At 49.8% G+C, this 22,261-nt stretch overlaps 6 protein-coding genes across 6 annotated transcripts; 1 reads left to right on the forward strand and 5 right to left on the reverse strand.

Moving 5' to 3' along the window:
- Positions 1–1,860: 1,860 nt before the first annotated feature.
- Positions 1,861–6,412, reverse strand: EPUS_09121 (uncharacterized protein; the record flags this gene model as incomplete). The annotated part of the gene is made up of 2 exons (XM_007803031.1): positions 1,861–4,800; positions 5,261–6,412. 2 exons carry the CDS (start codon positions 6,410–6,412, stop codon positions 1,861–1,863), a joined length of 4,092 nt encoding a protein of 1,363 aa, XP_007801222.1.
- Positions 6,413–6,803: 391 nt separating this feature from the next.
- Positions 6,804–8,259, forward strand: EPUS_09122 (uncharacterized protein; the record flags this gene model as incomplete). The annotated part of the gene is made up of 2 exons (XM_007803032.1): positions 6,804–7,518; positions 7,562–8,259. 2 exons carry the CDS (start codon positions 6,804–6,806, stop codon positions 8,257–8,259), a joined length of 1,413 nt encoding a protein of 470 aa, XP_007801223.1.
- A 3,094-nt stretch (positions 8,260–11,353) lies between these two features.
- Positions 11,354–13,354, reverse strand: EPUS_09123 (uncharacterized protein; the record flags this gene model as incomplete). The annotated part of the gene is made up of 1 exon (XM_007803033.1): positions 11,354–13,354. The coding sequence occupies one exon, from the start codon at positions 13,352–13,354 to the stop codon at positions 11,354–11,356; it is 2,001 nt and encodes a 666-aa protein (XP_007801224.1).
- Positions 13,355–14,857: 1,503 nt separating this feature from the next.
- Positions 14,858–17,194, reverse strand: EPUS_09124 (uncharacterized protein; the record flags this gene model as incomplete). Its single annotated transcript, XM_007803034.1, has 2 exons — positions 14,858–16,731; positions 16,783–17,194. 2 exons carry the CDS (start codon positions 17,192–17,194, stop codon positions 14,858–14,860), a joined length of 2,286 nt encoding a protein of 761 aa, XP_007801225.1.
- Positions 17,195–19,288: 2,094 nt separating this feature from the next.
- On the reverse strand, positions 19,289–20,335 carry EPUS_09125 (uncharacterized protein; the record flags this gene model as incomplete). Its single annotated transcript, XM_007803035.1, has 1 exon — positions 19,289–20,335. One exon carries the CDS (start codon positions 20,333–20,335, stop codon positions 19,289–19,291), a length of 1,047 nt encoding a protein of 348 aa, XP_007801226.1.
- A 1,000-nt stretch (positions 20,336–21,335) lies between these two features.
- Positions 21,336–22,061, reverse strand: EPUS_09126 (uncharacterized protein; the record flags this gene model as incomplete). Its single annotated transcript, XM_007803036.1, has 1 exon — positions 21,336–22,061. One exon carries the CDS (start codon positions 22,059–22,061, stop codon positions 21,336–21,338), a length of 726 nt encoding a protein of 241 aa, XP_007801227.1.
- Between the last annotated feature and the right edge of the window lie 200 nt (positions 22,062–22,261).

Genomic DNA, 22,261 nt, shown 5'->3' on the forward strand with positions numbered 1-22,261 from the left:
TCTATGCCCTCTTAAGGGATAGCTTCAGGTCTGTTAAGGCGACTATACTATAGCTAGTTGTATATATATCTAGTGTCGCCAAGTACCCACACTTTATAGCCCTCCTTAATTAGCTTATTCAGCAGCTTGACTTTATAAGAGCTACAGCCTCTATAAGCAAGCATTGCCTTATCTATAGCTAGATAAGAGCTTAGTTACTAATTATCTTTGTAATTTTGCTTAATAATAGTACTAATTAGCTCTACTTGCTAAGCAAAGGTCTTATAATCCTTACAAGGAGCAGTCGTACGCTCTTAAAGCGTAAAATATCAATGAATTTGCTTATATCTTGTTAGGCTTAAGAATGCGCCTAAATAACCTGACTCGCTCCAATATTCTTCATGTTTAGATAGCCTATAATATCCTATATAAAGCAAACAACTGATATATTGCCAGATATTAGTTGAATTGACTGGTTTCTAGGATCTAGAAAGGAATTCAAGATCTTCTTCTTCGTTGAAATCCGTATTTCGAGCATTTTCTGCGTAGCTATTCGTTAATTCAATGATTCTATCAATAATAGCTGGCGTAAGGAGTTATTAAAACGTATCAAGCTGTGAGAGACTTGTAGCTAGCGATTTGGACCGTTAAAATTGTAGAATAAGGGGTGGTTCGTACTCAGGGAGCTCAGGAAGTTTTTTCGTCTCTATTTTGAGCGCTTTTGGAAGCGGCCCCGCAGCGATAGGTTTGAGCGCTATTCGTTGCTCTGTTCGAGCAGTATTCTTCGTAACTTTTGGATCGCTAGCTGGATTAGGAGCTCCTTTGGCCTCCCATATAGTCTTGGGCTTTGGTATGCGTTTCGATCTGCGTAAATCCATGTCAGAAATCGACCCTAATGGTGAGATTCATCAAAAAGTCGAAAAGAGGTATGCCAAGACTCAAAATGCTTGGCACGCTAAAAAGGCACATTTAATCGACGGCGCATGGGATAGGTAGCAACGCTCAGACATACCACAATATTCGATTGATTCATCATCCAAAATCGTTGTTTGTCCCGTATCTGTGTATCGCATAATTGCAGAGTTGTGCTGTTCTTCCTGTTCCCGGTTCCTGCGACTTCGCCGGAGCACACCTATACCACCATTTGGCCTATATAACTCAAAGAAAGTGTCACTATTGTTAGAAGTAGTAGCAAACAGCGTACGGAGGTGCCAATTCACTTGATTGAGTTACTCCTATCAAGAGGAGCATTTGCTCATACTAATAGCTATAGAAGCGCATTACTGTAACAGCTCAGAAACAGCATTTGGCGTTCAATTCGTATAGCAATGCTCACTGCCATAAATAACAGGGCGTAACAGTTACAAGAGCGTTTCGTGCGTTTTGCATGCGGGGACCCTTGTACCATCATGCTAATACGTAACAGATACGTATCATATACGCAGGGATTCTGACAGCTATCAACGTTAAAGCGCGGACCCAAGCCGTCCGACTGGGTAATAGTGGTGTTATAAGAATCAGGTAACCCTTGCCAAATTTTGGCCCCTACCCTCTGGGGATGGCGCGGAGGGGCGCTGACTGCGTGCGCTATAAGTAAGGTGGATATCACCAAAATGCTACAGGCTCATTCGGGTGGTGTGCGTACAGAACTAAGCTAAGAAAACTCTGCCGTGTGGTATTTAACTAGTACGGCGTGGAGAAAACAACAGGCCCCCACACTATATCCCTTTTCCAGGCTAAGGCAACATTGCAATAGGCCTCAGCCCTCTATCCCTCCGGGTCTTATCCAATCTGAGGCTTCAGCATCCTCATCTCTACCCCCAAGAGAGAGCTCAGAACGACCCTCGGACTCAGCTACATAGTTTGTGCTGGCCGTAAAAGTCACACCTTACCTGGTCTCCCGACAAGGTATTTGACTGCCTCGTCGCTGAGACCCGACTCCCACACGCCAGACATAATAAGGGCGCGCCGTCTTATTCCATCTGGGTTTGAGAGCAGCGCACAGATCCTATCTACTCTACCCCCATCTTGTACCTTCTCGATTTTGGCTGGGTCGCTCAGCACCGTGACGATGGTCTTCAACGACTCGGAGACGCCTGAGAGGACCTTGTTAATATTCTCAGCTAAAATATCGGGTTTTGCAAGGTTTGTTTCCATGTCGTGTGGCTTAGCATCTGTAGTAGCTCGGGTCTTGCCCATGTCATCGACCTTGCTCGGATCTCCTGCCTTCTTCCTGGATTTGACGCGGTTAAAGAATCTCACGTTCAACTTGCCGGCCCTGGAGACGAACCAATTCCGCCTTTGAGCTTGCTCCTCCTGTAGCTGAAAGGCCGCAAAGACACAGGCTAAAAGAGGGCATCCGAACCCCTCGACCTCGACCGGCACCGCATTGCAGAACACACAATACGGCAGGAACAGTCCATCGTGCGTGAGGAGGCCCATCCTCTGCACCTGAATGGCTTGGACCAGGACCACCGCAATGTCCCCATACTCGGCCCGTCGTAGCTCTGAGATAGCCAATTCCGCTCTCTTGGCGTGGGCCAGAGAGACCCTGTTGATATGGTCGTTGAGAATGGTGACAACGCGCCCGCTATTATTGCCGTCATCACTGGTCCGTCTGATGGAGGGCGCAGAGTTGTCCGGGGGGTTGAGAAGTGGCAGAGTCGCGCCGTTGCTTGCTAGGCTGGCGAGATCGAAGGGACGCGAGCCATGACAGTCTTTGGCGTCGATGCCGAAGCCGGCGTCGATGAACATTTGGCACACTCTGGCGGTTGATGCAGCTGCAAAGTGTAGAGGCGTGAGACCGCGGTGGTCGATGTGTTCTGTCGGGTTGACCAGGCGGAGGATCTCGTTCTCTACGAAGCCGATGAAGGGCTGAAAATCATCCTTCCGCATCACCGACACCTCGGCTAAGAGATGCACTAGCGTCCGCCCAAAGATGTCTTGTATGGTCAAGATATCCTTGAGTTTGTCCTTGCCAGGTTCCTGGATCTTCAACCAGATCATGTGGAAGGTGTCGATCTGGCCAACAGTCAAAGTGCGATGCAAAATGGTGTATCCCAAACTATCCTGCGACATGATGTCATAACCAGTTTCTAGAAGGAGCTCGATCATTTTGTCCCGACCAGCCTCCATGGCGTTGTGAATCGGCGTTCGCTTGCTGTAGTCCTGGGAATGGACCATATCTGGCCATCTTTCTAGCAGCCACCTGGCCTCCTTTCCCATTCCTCGCAGAGCTAAGATGTGCAACGGGGATTCACCATCAAACATTGTCAACATTGGGTTGCCACCAGCCTGGATAATCTTCTCAGCCCAGGCTATCTGGCCCGCCTCCATAGCTGCCGCAAACGGTGTCTTTCCAGTCAAATCTCTTGCGTTCAAATTGGTCTTGGGATGGCGAAGAAGCAGTTCTAGTATGATCTGATCATGCCGTTCAGCGTCGACCGCCTTCTGCTCCTCCGAATCAACCCAGGTTATATCTCCATAGAGCCATTTCATCTTCCCACTAGTGGTGCTGAACCCTTCGATGAAGTCGTGCAGGGGTGTCATCCCAATCGTTTGCACATTTGGATCGGCGCCGGCGTCGAGCAGCGCGGCTACGAACAGTGGTCGTCTGAATTGCACCGCCACCTGCAGTGGGTTGTATTGACCGAAGCACGGTGAGTTGATATCGACGCCGATGCTGACGAGCTCCGCGAAAGTTGACCAGGAATTCTTGGCAATAGCAATAAAGATAGGTGAGGCGGTCCTAGGACCGATCTCAGTGTCATATTCCTTCTTGCTAAAGTCAAATGTCTGGATGTCTCGGTATTTCAGCGAGGGCTTCGACCGCGGCGCTGCGTACTCCTCTTTTACCACGAGAAGAAAGCTTATGGACTCCATTTTTCCACTGTCGATGCACTCCTTTACAAAACCGAATTCGAAAAGCGAGCATGGGTCTGCGCCCAAGGTAAGCAGAGTGGCCGCAGCGTCCAGATTGCCCTGGTAACAGGCAAGCTGGACAGGCATCATCAGGTTATCGCAGATGATGAGCGGTTGGTTGAGATCGACGGCCTCCTGCTCGACGAGATACGCTAAGATGTTGGGGAGGTGCTGCTCGATAACCAACAACATGAGGTTCTGTGTTCCCTTTGCGGTGTCCAAGCTAATCTGTTCCGGCAAGGCCTTCTTCTCAAGGAGTTGTCTGAAGACCCGCACGTCATCCCGTCGGATGGCTTGAGCAATCCTGTTCCAATCTGGGTCGTGCTGGGGATCGGAAGGTGGCCGTGAGTACAAAATATTTCGTGACCAGTGGATTGCATGAGCCACGTACGCGAGTCTGTAGGCAGAGTGCCACAACCTGAGAATCCTGAGTTGAGCTTCCTCTAAGAACACCCCAACCAGCTCGTCCAAAAGCTGGCGAAAGCTATCGCTCAACGCATGCTTCCCCGAGCGTTTTTCGAATCCGTAGAGATCGAGGCAGAGGCCGCTAAGAATCACCTCACACTCGGCCTTCGGGTTCAAAACAGTGGGCGGGTCTTGTCCGTGCCCGTAGTGCATGCTTGCCAAGACCTTTGAACGGATGCTGATGGTTTCGGGGTCGTCAGTCGGTCGTGTCGCCCATGACTTCATCTCTTCCAGAAGGACAGGGCGCATAGAGGGAGCTTCTGTCGACGGATACCCGGAAGAATAAAGTTCAAGCGACCGAAGAGCTGATTCCAAAATGGGAGTCGTGGATTTCTTCATCTCTGAAACAATGCTACGCCTCAGAGCCGCCGTCATAGTTGGCGACAACTCGCCGAACACGCGGTTAGCAGTATATCCTGGAGCGGCATGGCGGTTCTGTTGGAAAGTTAGTTGCGCGGGTAACAGGATAGAAGAAGGGACATGCGTTGATGCCCATCCACCCAGTTCGCCGCGAAGACGATGAAACATCTCTCCAGGTGCTCCGTGTGGCGGTGCTTCGATGAGGGTCAATCCTGGGGACCAAGTTTAGCTTATGAAACCCGGTGAGGAAGGTTTACCAGCTTTGGGGAGAGAATGGCCAAAAATACTCGCAAATTCCAATGAGTGAGACTGACCAGAGCAGCTCGAACCACTCGTGTGTGCGACCTCTTTCGGATGGATCCCTGGCGAGAATGCGAGGTAGAAGAGTGACAGCGTAGGGAAGATACCCTCTTGCGGGCCTCTCATCGAGTAACCATGATGCCTGACATTTTGATTAACAAATCAGAGAGCCTTGGACTCTCTTGTTACCACGAAACATGGTCGTCAGCGTTCGAAGAGAAAGCTATATACTCACATGCTGCCTCCATAATAGCTCATCCACAACGCCAACGAAGACATTCGGATTGTATGGGTTGTCCGGCTGCGTATTGTCTGAAGCGCCAAGGTATTGGTGCAATGCCTCTCCCCAACCGGCTTTCAGATCTAGACCAAGACGCCCAGAGGCAGCACAGAAGAATTCGGATGCCTCTGAAGCAGCTCCATCCAGTATCTTGGTCGCATTCACCGTCTCGTACGCTCCAGCCCAGTCAGAACCACGATCGGGACCAAATGGCAATCGTGAAGCCACGATATACCAAGCAACAAGACCAAAAGAGTAGAGATCTCGAGAAGGCTGACGGCAGGTTCTCAAGCCGGCATTTGGATTAATGCATTCCGGCGCGTTCCAGTAGTCTGTCCCTCCGGCCGGATTTCCCTCGACTCCGAAAGGCCACTTCTCGACGTCATCTGAGAAGCCAAAATCAGCAAGCTTCGCTGTATACCTATCCCCAGGGCTCTGGCGGAATATGAGAACATTCTCCGGCTTCAAATCACCATGGATAAAGCGGTCACGGTGTATGGCGTCCAAGCCGCTGAGGATATCAGATATCAGAAAACCCTTGAGCTCGAAGTTGAGCGGATCAACGATCGGGATAAGGTCATGCAGTGTTCTTGCTTCTGAGAGGGCAATCTCCATGACGAGGAGAGGCAAGAGCTTGGATTCTCCGTTCGACTGAGTCTCTTCAATCCAGGAGACGGCGAGGAGGTCGACAATGTTAGGGTGAGGTTTGATGAAATCGCTAAGTAGCACGCGAAGCTCAAGACTTAAAGCCTTCAGGCTGCTCTGCTCGCCATCTCCGCCCATCCTCTGTGGCTTCCATTTCTTGATAGCCACTTTCTCTCCGTCAAGAAAGCCCTCGTGAACAATCATAGAGCTTCCTACTCCGATCTGCGGCCCAGACTGCAGGCCATCGCTGTCCGCAATGCGCGCGCCGAGAAAAATGGACTGTATGAGGACCTTAGGGACGCAGCTTGGCTTCTCCAGCTCAGTAGAATCGTTGGTGGTCTCGACTGGCTGCTCGCTCGCCTGCGAATGCTGGCTCCATCTTGCAAAGTCGAAAGAGCCCGACAAGGACAAGCGCAACTCGCCAGCAAGCCGGCCCCTGATCTCGTCTTCGAGCCTCGTCATCCCGGCATCGATCGAGCTCACTACCGTGCGAAATAGGGTGAGCCACTCAGAATGTCGGAGATTTCGCGAATTGTGGTGCCCAAAATTCGGGGAGTCCGTGGGCCAAAACTAGTGTTTAGCCAATCAGTGCGCGTTCCAGTGTTTACTGTGTCTTTCAGCTGAGGTTTGCAAGTTGAAAAAAAGAAAAATCTCGCTCACTTCCCATCGGCCTTCGTACTTGGCGAAGTGCTTGTTCTTTTCGCCAAGTCCGCTTAACTAGGCAATGTGGCGTCGATACGACGCTTACCCGATGTAGACCACCGCGAGAACCAGCGTGCCAGCATAGCCACGCAGTCAAAATGGTCCATTTAAACCAGAGGGCGAGCCCGAGGCGCATAGGTTCGGCTCTACCATGGATATCTTCCAGACAATTGTCACATCCGGGGAGCTGATCTACCATTTCCTCGACGCTTATTCGGCCCACTCTAAAGAGGCCAGATCTCTGGCCGCCCGCTTTAAATGGGACATTCGCGTGCTGCAACAAATCGTTCAGCATTTCGACAGCCGACGGCTGCAAAACGAGGGGAAACTCACAGAGCCCGACCAGAAACTGCTCCAGGAGACCGCCGAGTATTTGCAATCTCTCGCAGCGCGTGCCGGCGCCAGCTGCGCCCGCGTTCAGACCCAGGAATGGCTTTCCCGCGCTAGTAGCAAGGTCTTGTGGTTTCACCGCCGCAAAGAACTGCAGAGCCTGGAGCAAGAGCTGTTCGAGTGGACCTCGCGTTTCGACATCCGGCTCGTCGGTCTCCCCCCTGAGCTCAAGACCATCATCTCTTCGATCAGCGAAGAACAGGACGACGCTGGGTCCAGCAAGGCTCTCTGTTCCAATCGGCGAATGCATAGGGTCCAGGCCCTTGCCGAGGAGGCCCGGCTCGCAGAGTCCCGCGACCTGTTCTTAGAAAATGTACCCAAGACCCTACGCAAGACGCACCTTCGAACAGGCTCCGAGTATTCCATTCTGGAGTTCAAGAGCGAGCAGGTCATCCTGGAATCCAGATATTTCGCCCTAGCCAGCGACTCGGGCCCCCGGCAGATTCGCGTCCTCACTCAATGCCATCGACAGTGGCGTAGTTAGCCTTCTGAAATGCGTTGGGTACTTTTACAACCCAGACCCGGAACGGCCATCGTTCAACCTGATTCATAGTCTGCCATTCCCACCATCTCCGGCCACGGCAACCACGCTTAAGAGCCTTGTCGCCGCACAATCGGGATCCAGGAGGATGCCGCCGCTACACTCTCTAGACCAACGCTATCGAGTTGCGCTACACTTGTCGACGGCGGTGCTCTTTCTGCACGGTTCTGACTACCTGCACAAGAACATCTCGTCCGAGAGCGTTCTCATGCTTTTCAACGACCAGAATGATTCGAGTCTCAAATTCCCCTACGCTCTCGGCAAGCCTTACCTGGTGAACTTTGAGCTGATCCGCTCATTTGCCCTCGGGAGCCACCCAATGGAGCCCTCAAGCGACTGGAAGGCCAGGATATACATCCATCCCGCCAGGCAAGACCCCCGACCGCGGAGCTTCATCAAGTCCTACGACATCTACAGCCTCGGCGTCGTTCTGTTAGAGCTCGGCTTGTGGCGGCCGCTTGAGCGGTTTGATGCGGAGCTCAGCGCGGCAGACCCCGACGAGATGCAGAAAGCTCTCAACAGGATCGCCCAGGAACTTGGAATCACTATGGGGAAACGATATCGGGAAATCGTCCAGTGGTGCTTGGCTCTCTACGGCGATCAAGACGTCCAGCCGGCCGTGCTTGTTCGGGAGGTGCTTTCAAAGTTGGAGGATATCGTAGAAGCTATCGGTTAGTCACTCACTCGAAGGCGTTGTTATCATGATTGTAAGAGCGGAGGGAGGCTCTGAAATCCCTGGCACCCGTTTCGGGGTCATGTCATCATTGTTATTCTAGAAAACATGCCGAACGCCATAGATCAAGTTACACCACCCCAGTCCCAAGAGGTAAGGTTCAAGCAGAGTGTCCTCCAGGTCAACTGAAAGATGAGATGCAGTACTGAGTGCAGGAGCGGTATGGTATAGCGGCTAGCAAGGACGGTCCCTTGCTCTCTTTGCTCGATTCGAGACAATGCTCTACCCTTTTTCCTCTTGCCCTTTCCGTCCTCGGGATCTAGCATTGGGCCTTGATCGTTTTCGAAACATTTGAGTGTGACGTCATGCAAATCCGCATCGGATATGTCGGATTCAAAGCCCTTCCCGCTTGTGGAGGCCCAATATCTGGATCTGCTATCACAGCTAGTTGATGCAACTGTGAAACCACCGCAGCAGTGAGGCGTATCGGGAAGTCGTCCCTGGGTGTCTAACTTTGCGCTCAACCCCTGGATCCTGTTTCGGTTGACTCTCCTAGATTCGAAACTCGGGGGCATTGATGAGGCTTCAAAATAACTGGTATCGAAACAACTATATAATTACGTGCTATTAGCTGGAGGCTGTGGAGAATATGGAGGGTCTAAGCATGTTTGTTCTCAAGTAATTCTGTGTTTTCCCATTGTGTTTGCGTGCGCACTCGGAACATTATAAAGGTTTCTTGAAGAGCTCTTCGTAGGTGTGGTCTAAGTGATGTGGCAGGGCACCACGCGCATAATGACGTTTCAGACGGATTATGCAAGAGTAATGCAGATGGTGCTGCGGTGACTGCGGTGCTGTGTCAAGTTGTTCTCCTTGGCCTCACTGTCGTAATACTGGTCGTTATGTTCTTGCCATACCTTTCTTCCCATGATCTCCGGCGCGTCTGTATGCCCGGCTCTGATGCATTCGGGACATCAGAAGGAGTTGGAGAGAAAACTTTTTCTTCTCTCGTGTAACTTGCAGAAGTGTGATTTCAGACTTGTAGCAATGCAGACCAACCCCAGATAGAGGAAGCATTAATACGCTAATCCCTGTCTTGCATTAGATCAATAGCGTCTCCAGTCCCAAATGCTAGCAATTAAGGGTGCGTTGCCCACTCCGACTTTTTGGGAAATGCACTTATGGCACTGTACCACGACCTTGAAATTTGCCTTTGACGTAGGAATCTTGTTCATTGGTATAACCACAAGACAAATGGCCAGTGAGGCCCCGCCAGTTGTATGTTTTTCCCTTTCTTTGCATGCCACAACTTGAGAATAGACACAGATACTTCTCTGAGTGTTTCTCGGTCTGTCGAAAGTATGGGGGGTAACGCTGGCCATGAAACCTTTCCAGATGATTCAACTATGTAAGTTACCCTTTTCCAACTGAAGCGCTTTCTTATTCCAGTAGCATTCCGGGTACTGGAGTGGCTGCTCAAAAAAAATCCTCTCGCCTGTGCTTCTCATAATGGCCTGTGAGAGTTGTCTGGCTCTTGTAACGAAGATCACGAATGACGCATAGGAAGCCGCGGTCGTCTGGAACGTCAGTCCCCTCGCGGTTCTTCCCTTTTCTGTTCTCATTCCCATCCCATCCTGATTTTCATCGCTGCGGTATCAATGCAAAGAAGTCTTTAGTCTTGCCCTGACCCACTTTTTGTGAGTTAGCTATAAGCAGGAGGATCTCAAAGGAAGCGGCTGAGCTCCAGGCAGCAGACACAAAGTAGCGTAGGCGGCAATCCTTGGCTGAGACAGATCAAAAGATAAGTATACATAAGTGATAGGCGCTGGAAGGTGGGAACTTAATAACCTGAAGGGCATGATGACGAAGTGGATGAGTGGAATTCTATCTACCTGCAGAATTCTATCTCTAGGAGGAGAGGCTAAATACAGTGCGGAATGGCACGTGCGCAGTCACGTGACATACGCGGCCAGGGATTGACTGACCCAATTCCAACACATGAAACTGGGCTTTTTAAGCTAAGAGAGAGGCTTACTACGTAGATTCTGGGCCTTATAGAAAGCTTAGAATATATAATAGATGCTTAGGGCTGCTTAAGCTTGCTTAAGCTTAAAACAGTCTCACACAGCCACAGTTCAGGGCTGCTTATTTATCGCTCAGGTTATCATTATGTGTGTTAAGGTCTCAAAGTGAAAATGGAATTTGGAGAAGTCAAAATTCGGGTGTGAGTATTGTGGTATCCTGTACTGAATCTTGACCACGTCTTGGCACACAGTTAGGTTGGCTGCTATTGAAAACACATCTACTAGTTAGCTTCGAAACTTACTATGTAAAAGCGCTGTCCTTTTGGAGGAGTGGCAGATGTATTGTTCCTCTGTGCCCTACTTAGGAATTAGTCACCCGGCTCAACTTCGGCTCAGCCTCCTCTCTTGCTTCATTCTCACTTTACCTAATCATACTCAGCCCCGCTTCTGAGCCGTGGTTGTTATTGGGGACTATCCCTTACCTGCAGCTGCCGTCCCCTCGAAATCTTTGGTTAATTCTACGTGAAGGTCTGGTGGGCCATTCTTGGGACTTCCAGGAGGGACGGCGTATTGAATCCTCATCTACGTTGCCTATGGAGTTTTGGTGCTGTTGACGTCCTGGCTGCTTTATCTCCTCTCTTTCTCCCTTCCGCTGTTCCGACTCTTGTTCACCTCATCCGCCATTCTTGTATAAAAGAACCATCTAGATTCGACTTACCTCTAACCTCATTCCCTTTGTAATTCTGATTTGCTGGAGCGTACCCGCGAATTTTACAGTACGTATTGCGTGGACTGGGAACTTGTCAGCTTGCAGATTCAGGACAGAGGTTTTATTGGCTACTCTTTACGTTCAGTATCAGTCTGTTATCCTACGCTGCAGCTTTTCTGTTTTATCAGACAAATACTTGTCTCTGGCCGTGGAGGCGCCGAGTAACGCCGAAATAGGGGCCTCCTAATTCGGGCCAGGGTCACGTCGGACTAACATTTGTACGGAACTCTTACATTATCATGGTTGTCGAATTCTCAGACCAAGTCACATCAGGAGCCCAAAACCAAACAAGTCGTCCCAAAATTCACTAATGCTGAAGAACAATCCTACCATCATGCACTGATTTGACATAACGCACGTTAAATCGTTTGGCCCACTGACTCAAATCGTGATTACTTGCATCCTGTAGATCTTTTACGTTGGGCTCATCACGCAAGACATCCACGGCGTCGACCAGCAGCCTAAGGGAATCAACTTTCCTCCATTCTTTGAAAGTCTGGGACCGCCAATTTTTGCCAACCATGGCCAAGCAGACGAGACAAACACTTATAACGCCAAGCAGTCCAATGACGAGAAGGACAGGGACATAGGTGAGCTGATAGAAGATGCCGCTTTTGGTGGCTTGAACTTCGAAGATCGCGGCGTCCCCTCCGAAATTGGCGCCGCTCTGGACCTCGTATGACACTCGTTCTGTTTCACCGGCGGCGTAGAGAAAGTTGAGAGCTAGAATACGATAGTCTATATTTGCTGCAAACGCAGCGGCTGCAGAGTTCGGGATTTTCGCACTGGCCCAAAATGCCGGGCCGATGCCTGGCTCCAAGCCAACCCCGGTCGAGTTTGCGGGGCCGTGGAAGTTCAGGGCCACCTGCCAGTCGGCGATAGTCAGTGGAGTGTCGACATTCGGACCGTCCCATACGCTTGCGGTGCGTTTCCACGAGAGGTCTTTCTCGCGGGTGAAGTTATGCCAACCCGTCTGACGGGTGACTTTGCATCGTAAACCAGATACGGACTGCAGCTTTTTCGTCCCGATAAACTCGCTTTGCGGCATCTCAAAGGACTTAAAGGTCATTTCGCCATATGGAGTCTTGTGGGCTGGCTGATTGAAGCGAAGAGCACATCCGAGGTAGAGTTCCATTTTGTCAGGGCGGAATCCGATAAATCTGAAGGGATCATACCATTCGCTCTCCATTGTCGTGAGCTGACCAGGATAACGCGCTCTGAATAAATACCCATCTGAAGCTATCAGGGCGATAGAGACTTCAAAGCCGCCCATTTGTGCTGGTTCAAACGTATTTGGCGGCTGAGCTTGACAGCCGATGGATAATTTGTATCCCGGGACATTATACAGTCTTATTATCTCGGTAGAAAGAGCGTTAAGCGACGCCGTCGTTGCGTTAACTCCAACATAGGAGTCAGATTCCAGCTTATCATCAGCATTCTGATATGAAATTGCGGTCAACATTCCGTTCACCTGACCAGTGAAGTTTGCCAACTGCTCAGTAGTTGAGAACTGAGACGGCGGCAATATAAGAGTGGAACGACTTTCAATCCCGTTCAAAGTCCGGAGGAGTACGGAGGTTTCTCCTGCAGTCTTAGTATACGCTTCGTATGCGACGACATTAGAGATGGATCCCAATGAAATTCCCGAGAGAACTGTCAAAACCGCAAACGGAAGCAACCTTGATCGTGACTTGCGAACAATTCCCCAGATTTTGATAGGGTTATACGTTCCAGCGTCTGTGCTACTCGCCGCAACCAGCGGTCGTAGAGCTACCGTACGGGAAGTCTTTTCACTGATCATGGTCACTCTGGCGACCCTGAACAAGAAGGCATCGAAAAAGAAAAAAATCACCGGGGAAATCACCGCGTTCCACATGGATTCGATAATTTTGGCGCTCTTTTGATTCATGCTCCAGCTAAAGATGGCATTACCTTCATCATTCATGACGATTTTACGTTTGATGGCAATGCCTAACCAAGTTGAAAAGATAATAGTAATCAATATTAGGATCACCAAAATCCCTAGCGCGGCGAGGTTAGCCTGAACGTACCGCTTTCGCGCGTCAGGCTGGCTTCCAACCTCAACGACAGATCCCACTGCAGCAGAAAGCTGAGGTAGCTTTGGAGAAGGACCGTAAAGATTACTCTCAGCTGAACTCAGAGGTGAAGTGGAATCGGCAGCGTCTTGGCTTTCCGGCTGCATACTTTCGTGCAGATAATGTGATTCGCCAGAGGGCCGAGCTTCGGAGGATTCAACTCTGGCGCTTGGGAAATCCACCAGTGGGACCGTATCATCATCAGGCTCCATGATACTTCCGCCAAGAATATCAGGCTGAGCTGATGAAAGAATTTGCGATCACGCGGTTGAGGCAGTTGAAAAGATAGAAAGAGGACTCGCACAAGGCCAGGTTAGTTATAAGTGTGCTGGATCTGCGGTTTCAGTGCGCTTCGCAAGCGTACGACAGCGACCATGCCCCCCCCCGAACCGATCATCAACGAAGTGCAAGCACTTCCGACCTCCCTGCCAGTAGAAGGGACTGTCCCTGGTTCGCAGAAAGCTTAAGGAGGTCAAAACGAGTCAATTGCTGCCTCGATCAGCAGTATCTTCAGAAGAGCCAACCTGGGTCAAGGACTGAACGCTTGCCAAAGGCAGATCCGGGGGCCTCCACTCTGTTGAATACCCTTTCTGGTCTTGGCGGTCTTGACAGAAACTGCTTAGTAGCACGCCTCTCTAGTAGCGGGATGTTCCACTCCGCAGGCACGTTGAGCCCTCCAAACGCACTCTGATTTCCTCATTAGGCCGTCCACCGTCACGCCATTCACCCGCGGTGTTATTTCTAACGCACCGGGACCCACAGCTTTTGAGCCAATCATTCTGTCTGCGTTCCTCAAACAGACCAATCAAGGACGAAAACAGGTCAAAAGGCTGAATCTAGGCCAATCCAGGCCAACCAGACCAATTCAGACCCCACAAAAGACTAGTCAGAGCCGAACCCACCAATCAAGGCTGAACGCACTCAGAGCTTCTGTCTTCGTTCCTCAGGGTTTCTCTGTCTGCGTTCCACTTCCACGGTTTTACGTAGTACAGCGTACGCAGACTACGGGCAAGTGATCGCAGCTGTTTTCTACCTCACTGTCTTGATAAGTCACTCTGACCATTCAAAATGCGCATTCTGTGGGTCTGTCAGCGTTTTCGATGGGACGCCACTTAATACATTTTCAACGCATTTTCCAAGCACGCCCTAACTACTGCTTCGATCCCTGTTGGGAGCAGTTCCGCGCTAAATGCCCAACTTTCTCGCATCTAAAGCACTTGCGGCTTTCACTAAGCAACGTGAGGCCCGTGCGGGAACTGACTGTGTATCACGCCGTCACTCTACCATCACGCCGCCTACTCGGCTACCCACACCGCCGGTCCTATCACCGGCACCCCCGCACTCTATATCCATGGCCACCACCGACTCTGGGCTCAGCATTACTGGCCAGCTCGAAAGTCGCGTCGCTGGAGAGCTCAATGTCAGGTGGATGGGTGCAATCGTGGACCGTTGTCTTGACTCTGGGCGCCGCAATCCATATTAGGCGGTCCGGCAATTCGGCACCGTTATTTCCTTTGGGAAAGCAAAAGTTCTGTGGATGGATAGAGAGCAAAGATAATGGTCGCTTGACCACTTTCAATTGATTTATTTCCCGCATCATAAAACTGTTCAGAATCTCATCAAAAGCCATTCGTGAGCATCTGAGCATTTCCCGGCATCAATACGTCTTTTTCTCAACGGCACTTGATATCATCCAGTTTGTAGCAAACCTGTTCCTACAAGAATCTAAGCAGCGATGAGGGCGGCTGACCCCAGACCATGCCATCTTCCAGAAAATCCAATTCATCTGACTCGTTAGAACCTGTGTTTCCCGTACCCACCGAAGAAAACGTGAGCAGAGACAGAGACTGCGCCATTGCATCTGCAGACAGCCCTCTCTTCTCCAGCTCTTCTCTGCAAGCTGCAAGCCGTTCTTTGAAGAAAACTGTGCAGGCTTGGGTCGGCCCATACATCTGCTCGGATAGCATGACTGCGTTTTCCAAACAACGCAGAAAGCACTTCCATTCCCCCTTGCGGTGATGATGTTGTGCAATCTGAATCGTGAAGAAACATTGGAGGTGTAAGTTGCTGGGGTCTAGTAACCCTTTTGCTTGGTTGAAGAGATATTCGGCTCTTTGATACTGGCGTGATCTGGAAAAGGTTTCCGCCTCCCACAGAATCGTGACTAGAAGGCGTTGCAATGTCGCGGGTCGTATAGACATAGCATCGGATAAGTGTGCCAGATGATTGCTGTCAATTCTCGCGTCCAGGCGATCGATTCTGCGAGGTCTGTCGTAGTAATGATGCTGCAGGGCTATGAGGACGGACACGGCATCAGACGAAACCCTTTGTTCGTTCAAATTCTCGCATCCTGCAATGACTTGTGCGAAGTAGGACTCAGCTTCAGGGGAGTTACCCTCGTTGTCAAAACTAATTGCCAAATTAAAATGGCATCGCACAAGGTAGGACAAGAGCCTGTGAGAGAGCTGACAGGCCGATCCGAAAGACTGTAAGAGCTCAGTGGCTTGATACGCACATTTCTTGCAGTTTTGATAGGAACCTGCATAGCGGTATGCATCCGATAGGCCAATAAGAGCGCGAAGGATTCGATCTCTCAAGGCATAATCGGTTCGAGTCTCCTCCGCAAGCAATCTTCGATAGAGGTCTGTGCTGGTCCTATAATCGTGGAGCGCATTGCACGCTTCAGCGCAGGAAAGGACAATCAGATGCATAAAAGCAGAATGCAGTCCGTAATACTCTATGCAAGACGTCGATAAACATCCGTACTCCCTGAGGGCATCTTGTGGACGCTGCTGAAGTGTAAGGATTCGAGCCAGTAAGAGACGATTGCAGAACCAACTAAGTCTCTCAACGCCCTCGTTCTCTGTTACGGTTTGGAGCAGCTTCTGCTCTATTTCGTGAAGGAGCCCTTGGTAGGCGTAGATGTCAACGAGTGCGTAAATGCTATTAAACATAATAAAGCTGCAGTCGTAGAGATTCTCTTCAGTACAGGTTTGCAAGATTTTTTCGTGGATATGAATCGATTCTTGGTACCGTTCCTTCAAAAAGTGATCCATGGCGACGTCATATAGCATTGACAAGGTGAACGTGCAGGAAATGATGCGACACGAACGGCACAAAGGCAAGATTGTTTGCAAGAACTCTTTGGCGGTTTCCCAGGCGCTCCCGTCGTGAAAGTCGACTCCGTGGGAGCGGAGCTTGTTGAAAGGCTCCCTCACGGTGTTGGCGACTTGAGTCTGGCACGATTGACACCCGTGAATTACTTTTTTGCTCATTTGGTCAGCTAGGTGTTCTGTTGTGAGGACTGCCCTTTCGTAAGAAGGACACGAAAATGAGAGATCAACCAGATCCGCTAAGGACATTGGGCGACGGTCAGAATGGTGACTGTTACGTCTCTTAAACGTAGAAAATGTACGGCCTGATAAATCACTGAGGGACCTTCGTAGAGCTAGACTGCCGTGCCGAAATGCGGAAACAGTAGAAGCAATGCTTGCAGTTGACCCATTCATGCTTGCTACACGAAGCAATGCGCTAGAGAGGGAGGAAATATTGCTCCTCATGGTGCAGTAGCTGACCACGGATGGTGTCGCTGATTGAATTGTCAGTATCATGGGATTCCAGCTGGGATTCAGCGACTCACAGGCAGAGGGGGAGACTCTTTTGCCATTTTTGACGTGACTTCTTTTCGCATAGTGATCAAGTCTCTCCGGCAAGATATCTCGTCCCTTGTATCTAAACTTTGTGTCTTTGTCCTCGTCAAATTTGCGTTTCGTTGCCTTTGCCAGCATGAGCTGCATGACAGAGGATCTGATGTTCTTGTCGAACCCCCAATTTTTAAGCTGCGTCTTGAGCTTTCTTTCCCCAGCTACGAAGCCCTGCTTCTCCTTCAAATATCGCATGGTCTCCTCCACTGTCTTGTCCTCATCAAGATAGAGTCTCTCGATTAGCTCCTTTTGCTGTTCCCACTCCTCCGGAGAATGACGATTCTTGACGTGTCGTTTCCTTACTGGAGTGGAACTCTCCCCAATTGAGATGACAGAGCTCAGATCCATGGTGTCGATGGCGGAGGGACTTCCTGATTGATTGGAAGGACTTAGGATAGTCACTTATCACGAGCGATAGAGATATGTAGATCAAGACCGATGGTCCATGAGAATCTGAGGCTGGGAATTCGGGGGATGCAAATGCTTTTGAGGGTCATGTTCCCAGCCAACGCAGTAAAAGTGCATTAGAGCATGCTCCGAAACTGGACTGGAGGAGCGCATGATGGTGAGTTCATGGCAATCGGGACATGTCACTACTTATATGCTTGCAATCAGGCGTTGGCCATGGGGCGTAGTCTGCGCAGTCGCGTGTTCTTGCCTAAACAAAAGTGCATTTGAACTGCAGCTAACCAAGTTTAGGAATGATGTCATAGGTGTTTGGGCAAGGCCCCAGCCACCACAACATATCCCTCGGCGAACGTCAGACGGTATGAATGGATAAGATATCGACAAATCCCATGGAGTCTTCTTCCCGCCTAAGATCATGGAAAGCACGCGGTTAAAGATTACTATTTCATGGAGATCATGTTGGAGATGCAGGTGAAGACCCATCTGGAGGCATTTCCAATCACCATGCTCAACGAAAGTGCAATTGCCTGACCGGTGACCAATCAAAGCCCACAAGTTGCTGATATCTCAGATCTCTCTTGCGCATCCATGTCAACTGGTCTGCTTTGGACTTGCTGAAGCCAAACGTGACTGAGGTTTTGTGGCTGCCAGGATACGGAGGCTTTCTGGGGTGACAGGTCCTTCGCATCGGTTCCCCTCGACTCGTCCTCCCTGATTGGCCGACAAAAGTGCAGTTGAGCTCGGATGAGGTTTCTGGCAATATGGGCGATCCCTGGATGTCCTAATTTACCTTTATTGAACTGCCCTTAAGGAACAGGGCGGCCAAATACGGAATCACTCATGATGCACTATCTCCGACAGTCAGCACACAGTTAGCCAATCATCTGAACGTTCGAAAGTGCAATACCGAGATGTCAAGGAGCGGAGCATTTAGCTCACCGCTCTTTATTCAGAGAACCCTTTCGATACCTGATCAGATCTTTCAAATTCTCTCCCAATCCCCGTTAGTCTGAAGCATGTCGCTAGGCGTCAACGGCGGTGGGTCATCACCAGCATCTGCACTGCATATGTGTGTACTCTGTTTTGTGGTTGTTTCAACGGCACGTTCCCTGTCTAGGATTAACCGGCGACCCATGAGAACTAAAAATGAAGCGAACAGCTTGATTGTTGACTTCGGCTGGGCGCAGATGCTGGTTTAATCTTGTTGACGCCTTCATGACGCTGGCTTTTGAACTGAGATTTTGGCATATAAAGGATCACACGTAGAGGTAATCCATCCAAAGATTGATTTATGTCCAGCCGAAAAGACCATTCAACAAGGTTCCTTAGACCACGCAATCACTGTGCACCAACATGTCACAGAGCAGGGGAATCAATGGTAGTAAGTGAACTCACCCGCTATGGAAAGGCTCACACACTCAGTCCCGAGCAAGCTATAGATGTCCCCGACATGTCTGGACTAAGCAAATCGCAATTTCCTTCCACCCCCAAAAAATCGGCCGGGTATGTTGCACACTTCACGGTGTGGGTTCTGTCTTTTAAAAGCTACAGGTATCCCATCCAGAGAATGCTCAACGAAAGCCCCAAGGAGCATCCTTGGAACCATCTTGCAACTGTGGCGCCACAGAAGCCTAACCCCAAGCTCTGAAATACCTTCACTTTACCCGCCGTGCTGGTTTTCCGCTGGTATTATCTCTTCAAATCTCAGTCGCGTGTGCAGGGGTACAGGGCTTTCGATTATCGGCTTTGGAACCAGGCATTGCCCTCTAGGACCTTACTGTAGTGGCGGGCATTTGGTCTATGGAGAAACGGTCACGGTAGACACAGAGTAGTCTCATAGCTTCAAATTTCTCAGCGCTTCATCTGAGCATCTAGCCATATCATCTTGAGAAGCTCTTGGTATATTTGTACCAGCTTTGTATGAATTTCCTGTCTCTTCGTGAAACTTCCTCCCACATAATCACTGAGAATCATTGCAGTGGTGTGTGTATTATGCCTGGACAATTGTCAAGCCCTGTGTCCATGTATAAGGCATCATGACGTCCAGCGTAGCTTCGAATGGGAATACCTCTTGATCTCTGTCCGCAGCCTCCGTTGTCCCTGCCAGATCTGTTTCTGCTCATAGTTCTTATTTGCTTGTTGCAACCTTAACAGAATGCAGTCCCCAAATTGGCAGACCGTCCAGCTCATCGGGTCGATATCTGCGAACTGAGCAACAAGATGATCGCTGGATAGAACCAGCAGTTCAAGGGATGGCGAAATGCTCTTAAGATACTTGAAGATGCGCACGGCCTGCCCATCATCATCAATTGCCTGTTGCCACAAACCTTGTCCGTTCTCATCTGCACAGTAATACCGGGGAAAGAGACGAAGCGTCTTGAGGTGCCGGAACTTCGAGAATGCGCCCAATACCTGGTACAAATGCACATCAACATCGACGCCGGGAATGGCGCTTGGATGCCACAGCTTTCCCACATGTGCAACATCGAGCATCAAATGTTCCAGGTTCGGCGCCAGTTCTGCCAGCTCTTGAATCTCCGCAGCAGATCTTAAATTGGCTCGAGCGATGGTATGATCCAGCTCTATCATATGAAGTCTTAGCTTTCTCAAATGCACAGACGCAACATGCCTTATGGGCAAAGTCTTATTGAAGCCGTCAAGCTCAAGCTCCACAAATGACCTCTTAGCGAGCAAATCGGACACCGCCAGCAGGGACTGTTCAGAGGCAGCCCACAGACCGTTCCGTTTCAAGTAAAGGACGATGATCGAGAGAGATTGTAGCTTGACCATTTCGGCACCAAACCGAGGCAATAGAGTCTCAGTCAGACGATCGCTAGAGATGTCCAACTTTTCAATGCTTGACCATTGGAATCCTGCCAACAAGTTTAGACATTCATCTTCTTGTACCATAATACGTCTTGGATTCACATTCAGTCGAAGCTCTTTGAGTGGCGGAAGGCAGCTTGCGGTAGTCCCATTCAAACTGAAATGAGAGAACTCCGGACGTTCCCTTTTCAGAGGAACTGTCCTCTGAGGTGGTACCACTAGATCTAGCGACATCAGGTTCTGGCAGATAGACATGACTCTTTGTACGTTCTCCAGATACGTAAAGCTCCGGCCTCCGGAGACGAAGGCTGGCACGTCTGCACAGAAACTCAAGTATCTAATGGACGAAAGCGCCCTAAAAGCTTCCACGGTTTCTTTGTAATGGGCATCAGAAAAACATTTCAAAGAAAAAGCCGTGATGGCAACATTGGGCTGCCTTTTCAAGGAAGCAATCCATCTCAACAGATCTAGATTTGCTTCATGGGAGTAGAAAAGTCTGCCCGCGTCAGTAAATAAATAATGTCAGGTAGGGTGGAAATTACTCGACGTTTCGAAGTACTGGCAACAATGGAAGTAGCTCTTTCAGCTTCTGGTACTCAACGGCCTGCTCGGTGGCCTCTCCAGCGCTTCTACATATCTTGATCGTATGAACACAGTCCCGGATATGCGGATTACGCAATAAGAAATCCAGTAGTGCCTCCCCATGTCTGCGTTCAGCATTCGTCAAAGTGATGCTGACACATCGAAACAAGATGGCAATCGCAGAATGGCGAAAACGCTTTGATACAAGAGAGGGCGATGATAATGCAGTCGTGATGGGTAGATAGCCGACACACTTTCATGACGTTATCATAAGTATAGTAACGTAAGATCGGAACAAGAACCAGCAACCCTACCTCCTCGATTATGGCATCAAACAACTCGGAGGGCAGATCATAGATGGATTCTATACGAGGCATTGATGGTTGCCTTGACGCGCATGATTTCAGACTCAACATATTGAAAATGATCGTGGTAGCAACTTGTGTCCTAGAGTGCTACCGTTGTAGTTATTGCTACAACCCGAGTAAGTTTGGTCTTCACCATGCCACCAACAAGAACATTGAGGAGTTGGAGCCAAGGAGACATATAGATTATCTTTCTCTATTCACCATCAAAGTTCTCTATTCACCCTCAGAGCACTCTGTTTAGTATTCTACAACGCTTGTAGCAATATTCTTGTCTTGAATGCAAAATGGCAACCAATCATGCGATGTCATCGCCCAAGATGTTGATCGAAGACCATTGCCCAGAGAGCAAAACCCTCTCCGCCCTCTTCTGGCCATCCATCAGGCCGAGCGACGCCTTGACCTATAATGATTTTCTCGCACACCCTAAAACCGTAGTGCTCGTATACTTGTACTGCATGCAGATCCACTGATATCAACCATGCTGGAACTCCATCCTCTTCAGCCCGTTGTAGAAAAGGTCGCATTACAGCCGACACAGCTCCTTTACTTATCTTTGATGGATCGCGAGCTAAATAGCTGAGATGCCAGTATCTCTCGCGGAATTCAGGATCCAGATATTTTGCCCGCACAGCGGCCGCTTTTGTTATGAACTCCTTGAGCAGAGGTAGTGGATTGTGATAACGTGGAGCATCCATGCCACCAGTAAACCCAGGTGGCTGCCATAACGAAGCCGCTGTCCAGTTGTCTGCCTCGGCAATCAAAGCGCCGTTCCTAGCTGAAGATATAATGCTGCCACTTTCGAAGTGCTTCACGCGTCGTTCGAAGGTGAAAGGAGTGAAGGGAGGCTGCTTGATGTCATCTACCTCGGTGATCAGGCCGATCAAGATTGGACTCGTCAAAAAGCTGCGAGCCACATGTGCAATTAGGCGTTGGGCATATTCAGGGCTGGAGGACACCGTGGCCGTCGCAGGAAGAAGAATCTTGTCAGGAGTTGTTGATTTCGCAGAATGCTCTTCGGCAGGTACCGACATTGCTGTTAAGTAGGCTAGAGACTGTGTCTGTTCTTGGACCTGCTTGTTTCAGGTGTACTTCAATCAAGCGTGCTTCGAAACTCATTAGCTCTGTCCTTCTGGCAGAGTGTTTGGTGCATCCTTTTTCTGGTGGTAGAGTCAGGAGTTTGTGTCTGACTCAAACACATGTCCTGGCATTAGCAATGCGGTCTCTGCGGGCC

Source organism: Endocarpon pusillum (genome assembly GCF_000464535.1).
Source record: "Endocarpon pusillum Z07020 unplaced genomic scaffold scaffold1931, whole genome shotgun sequence".
NCBI lineage: Eukaryota > Fungi > Ascomycota > Eurotiomycetes > Verrucariales > Verrucariaceae > Endocarpon > Endocarpon pusillum.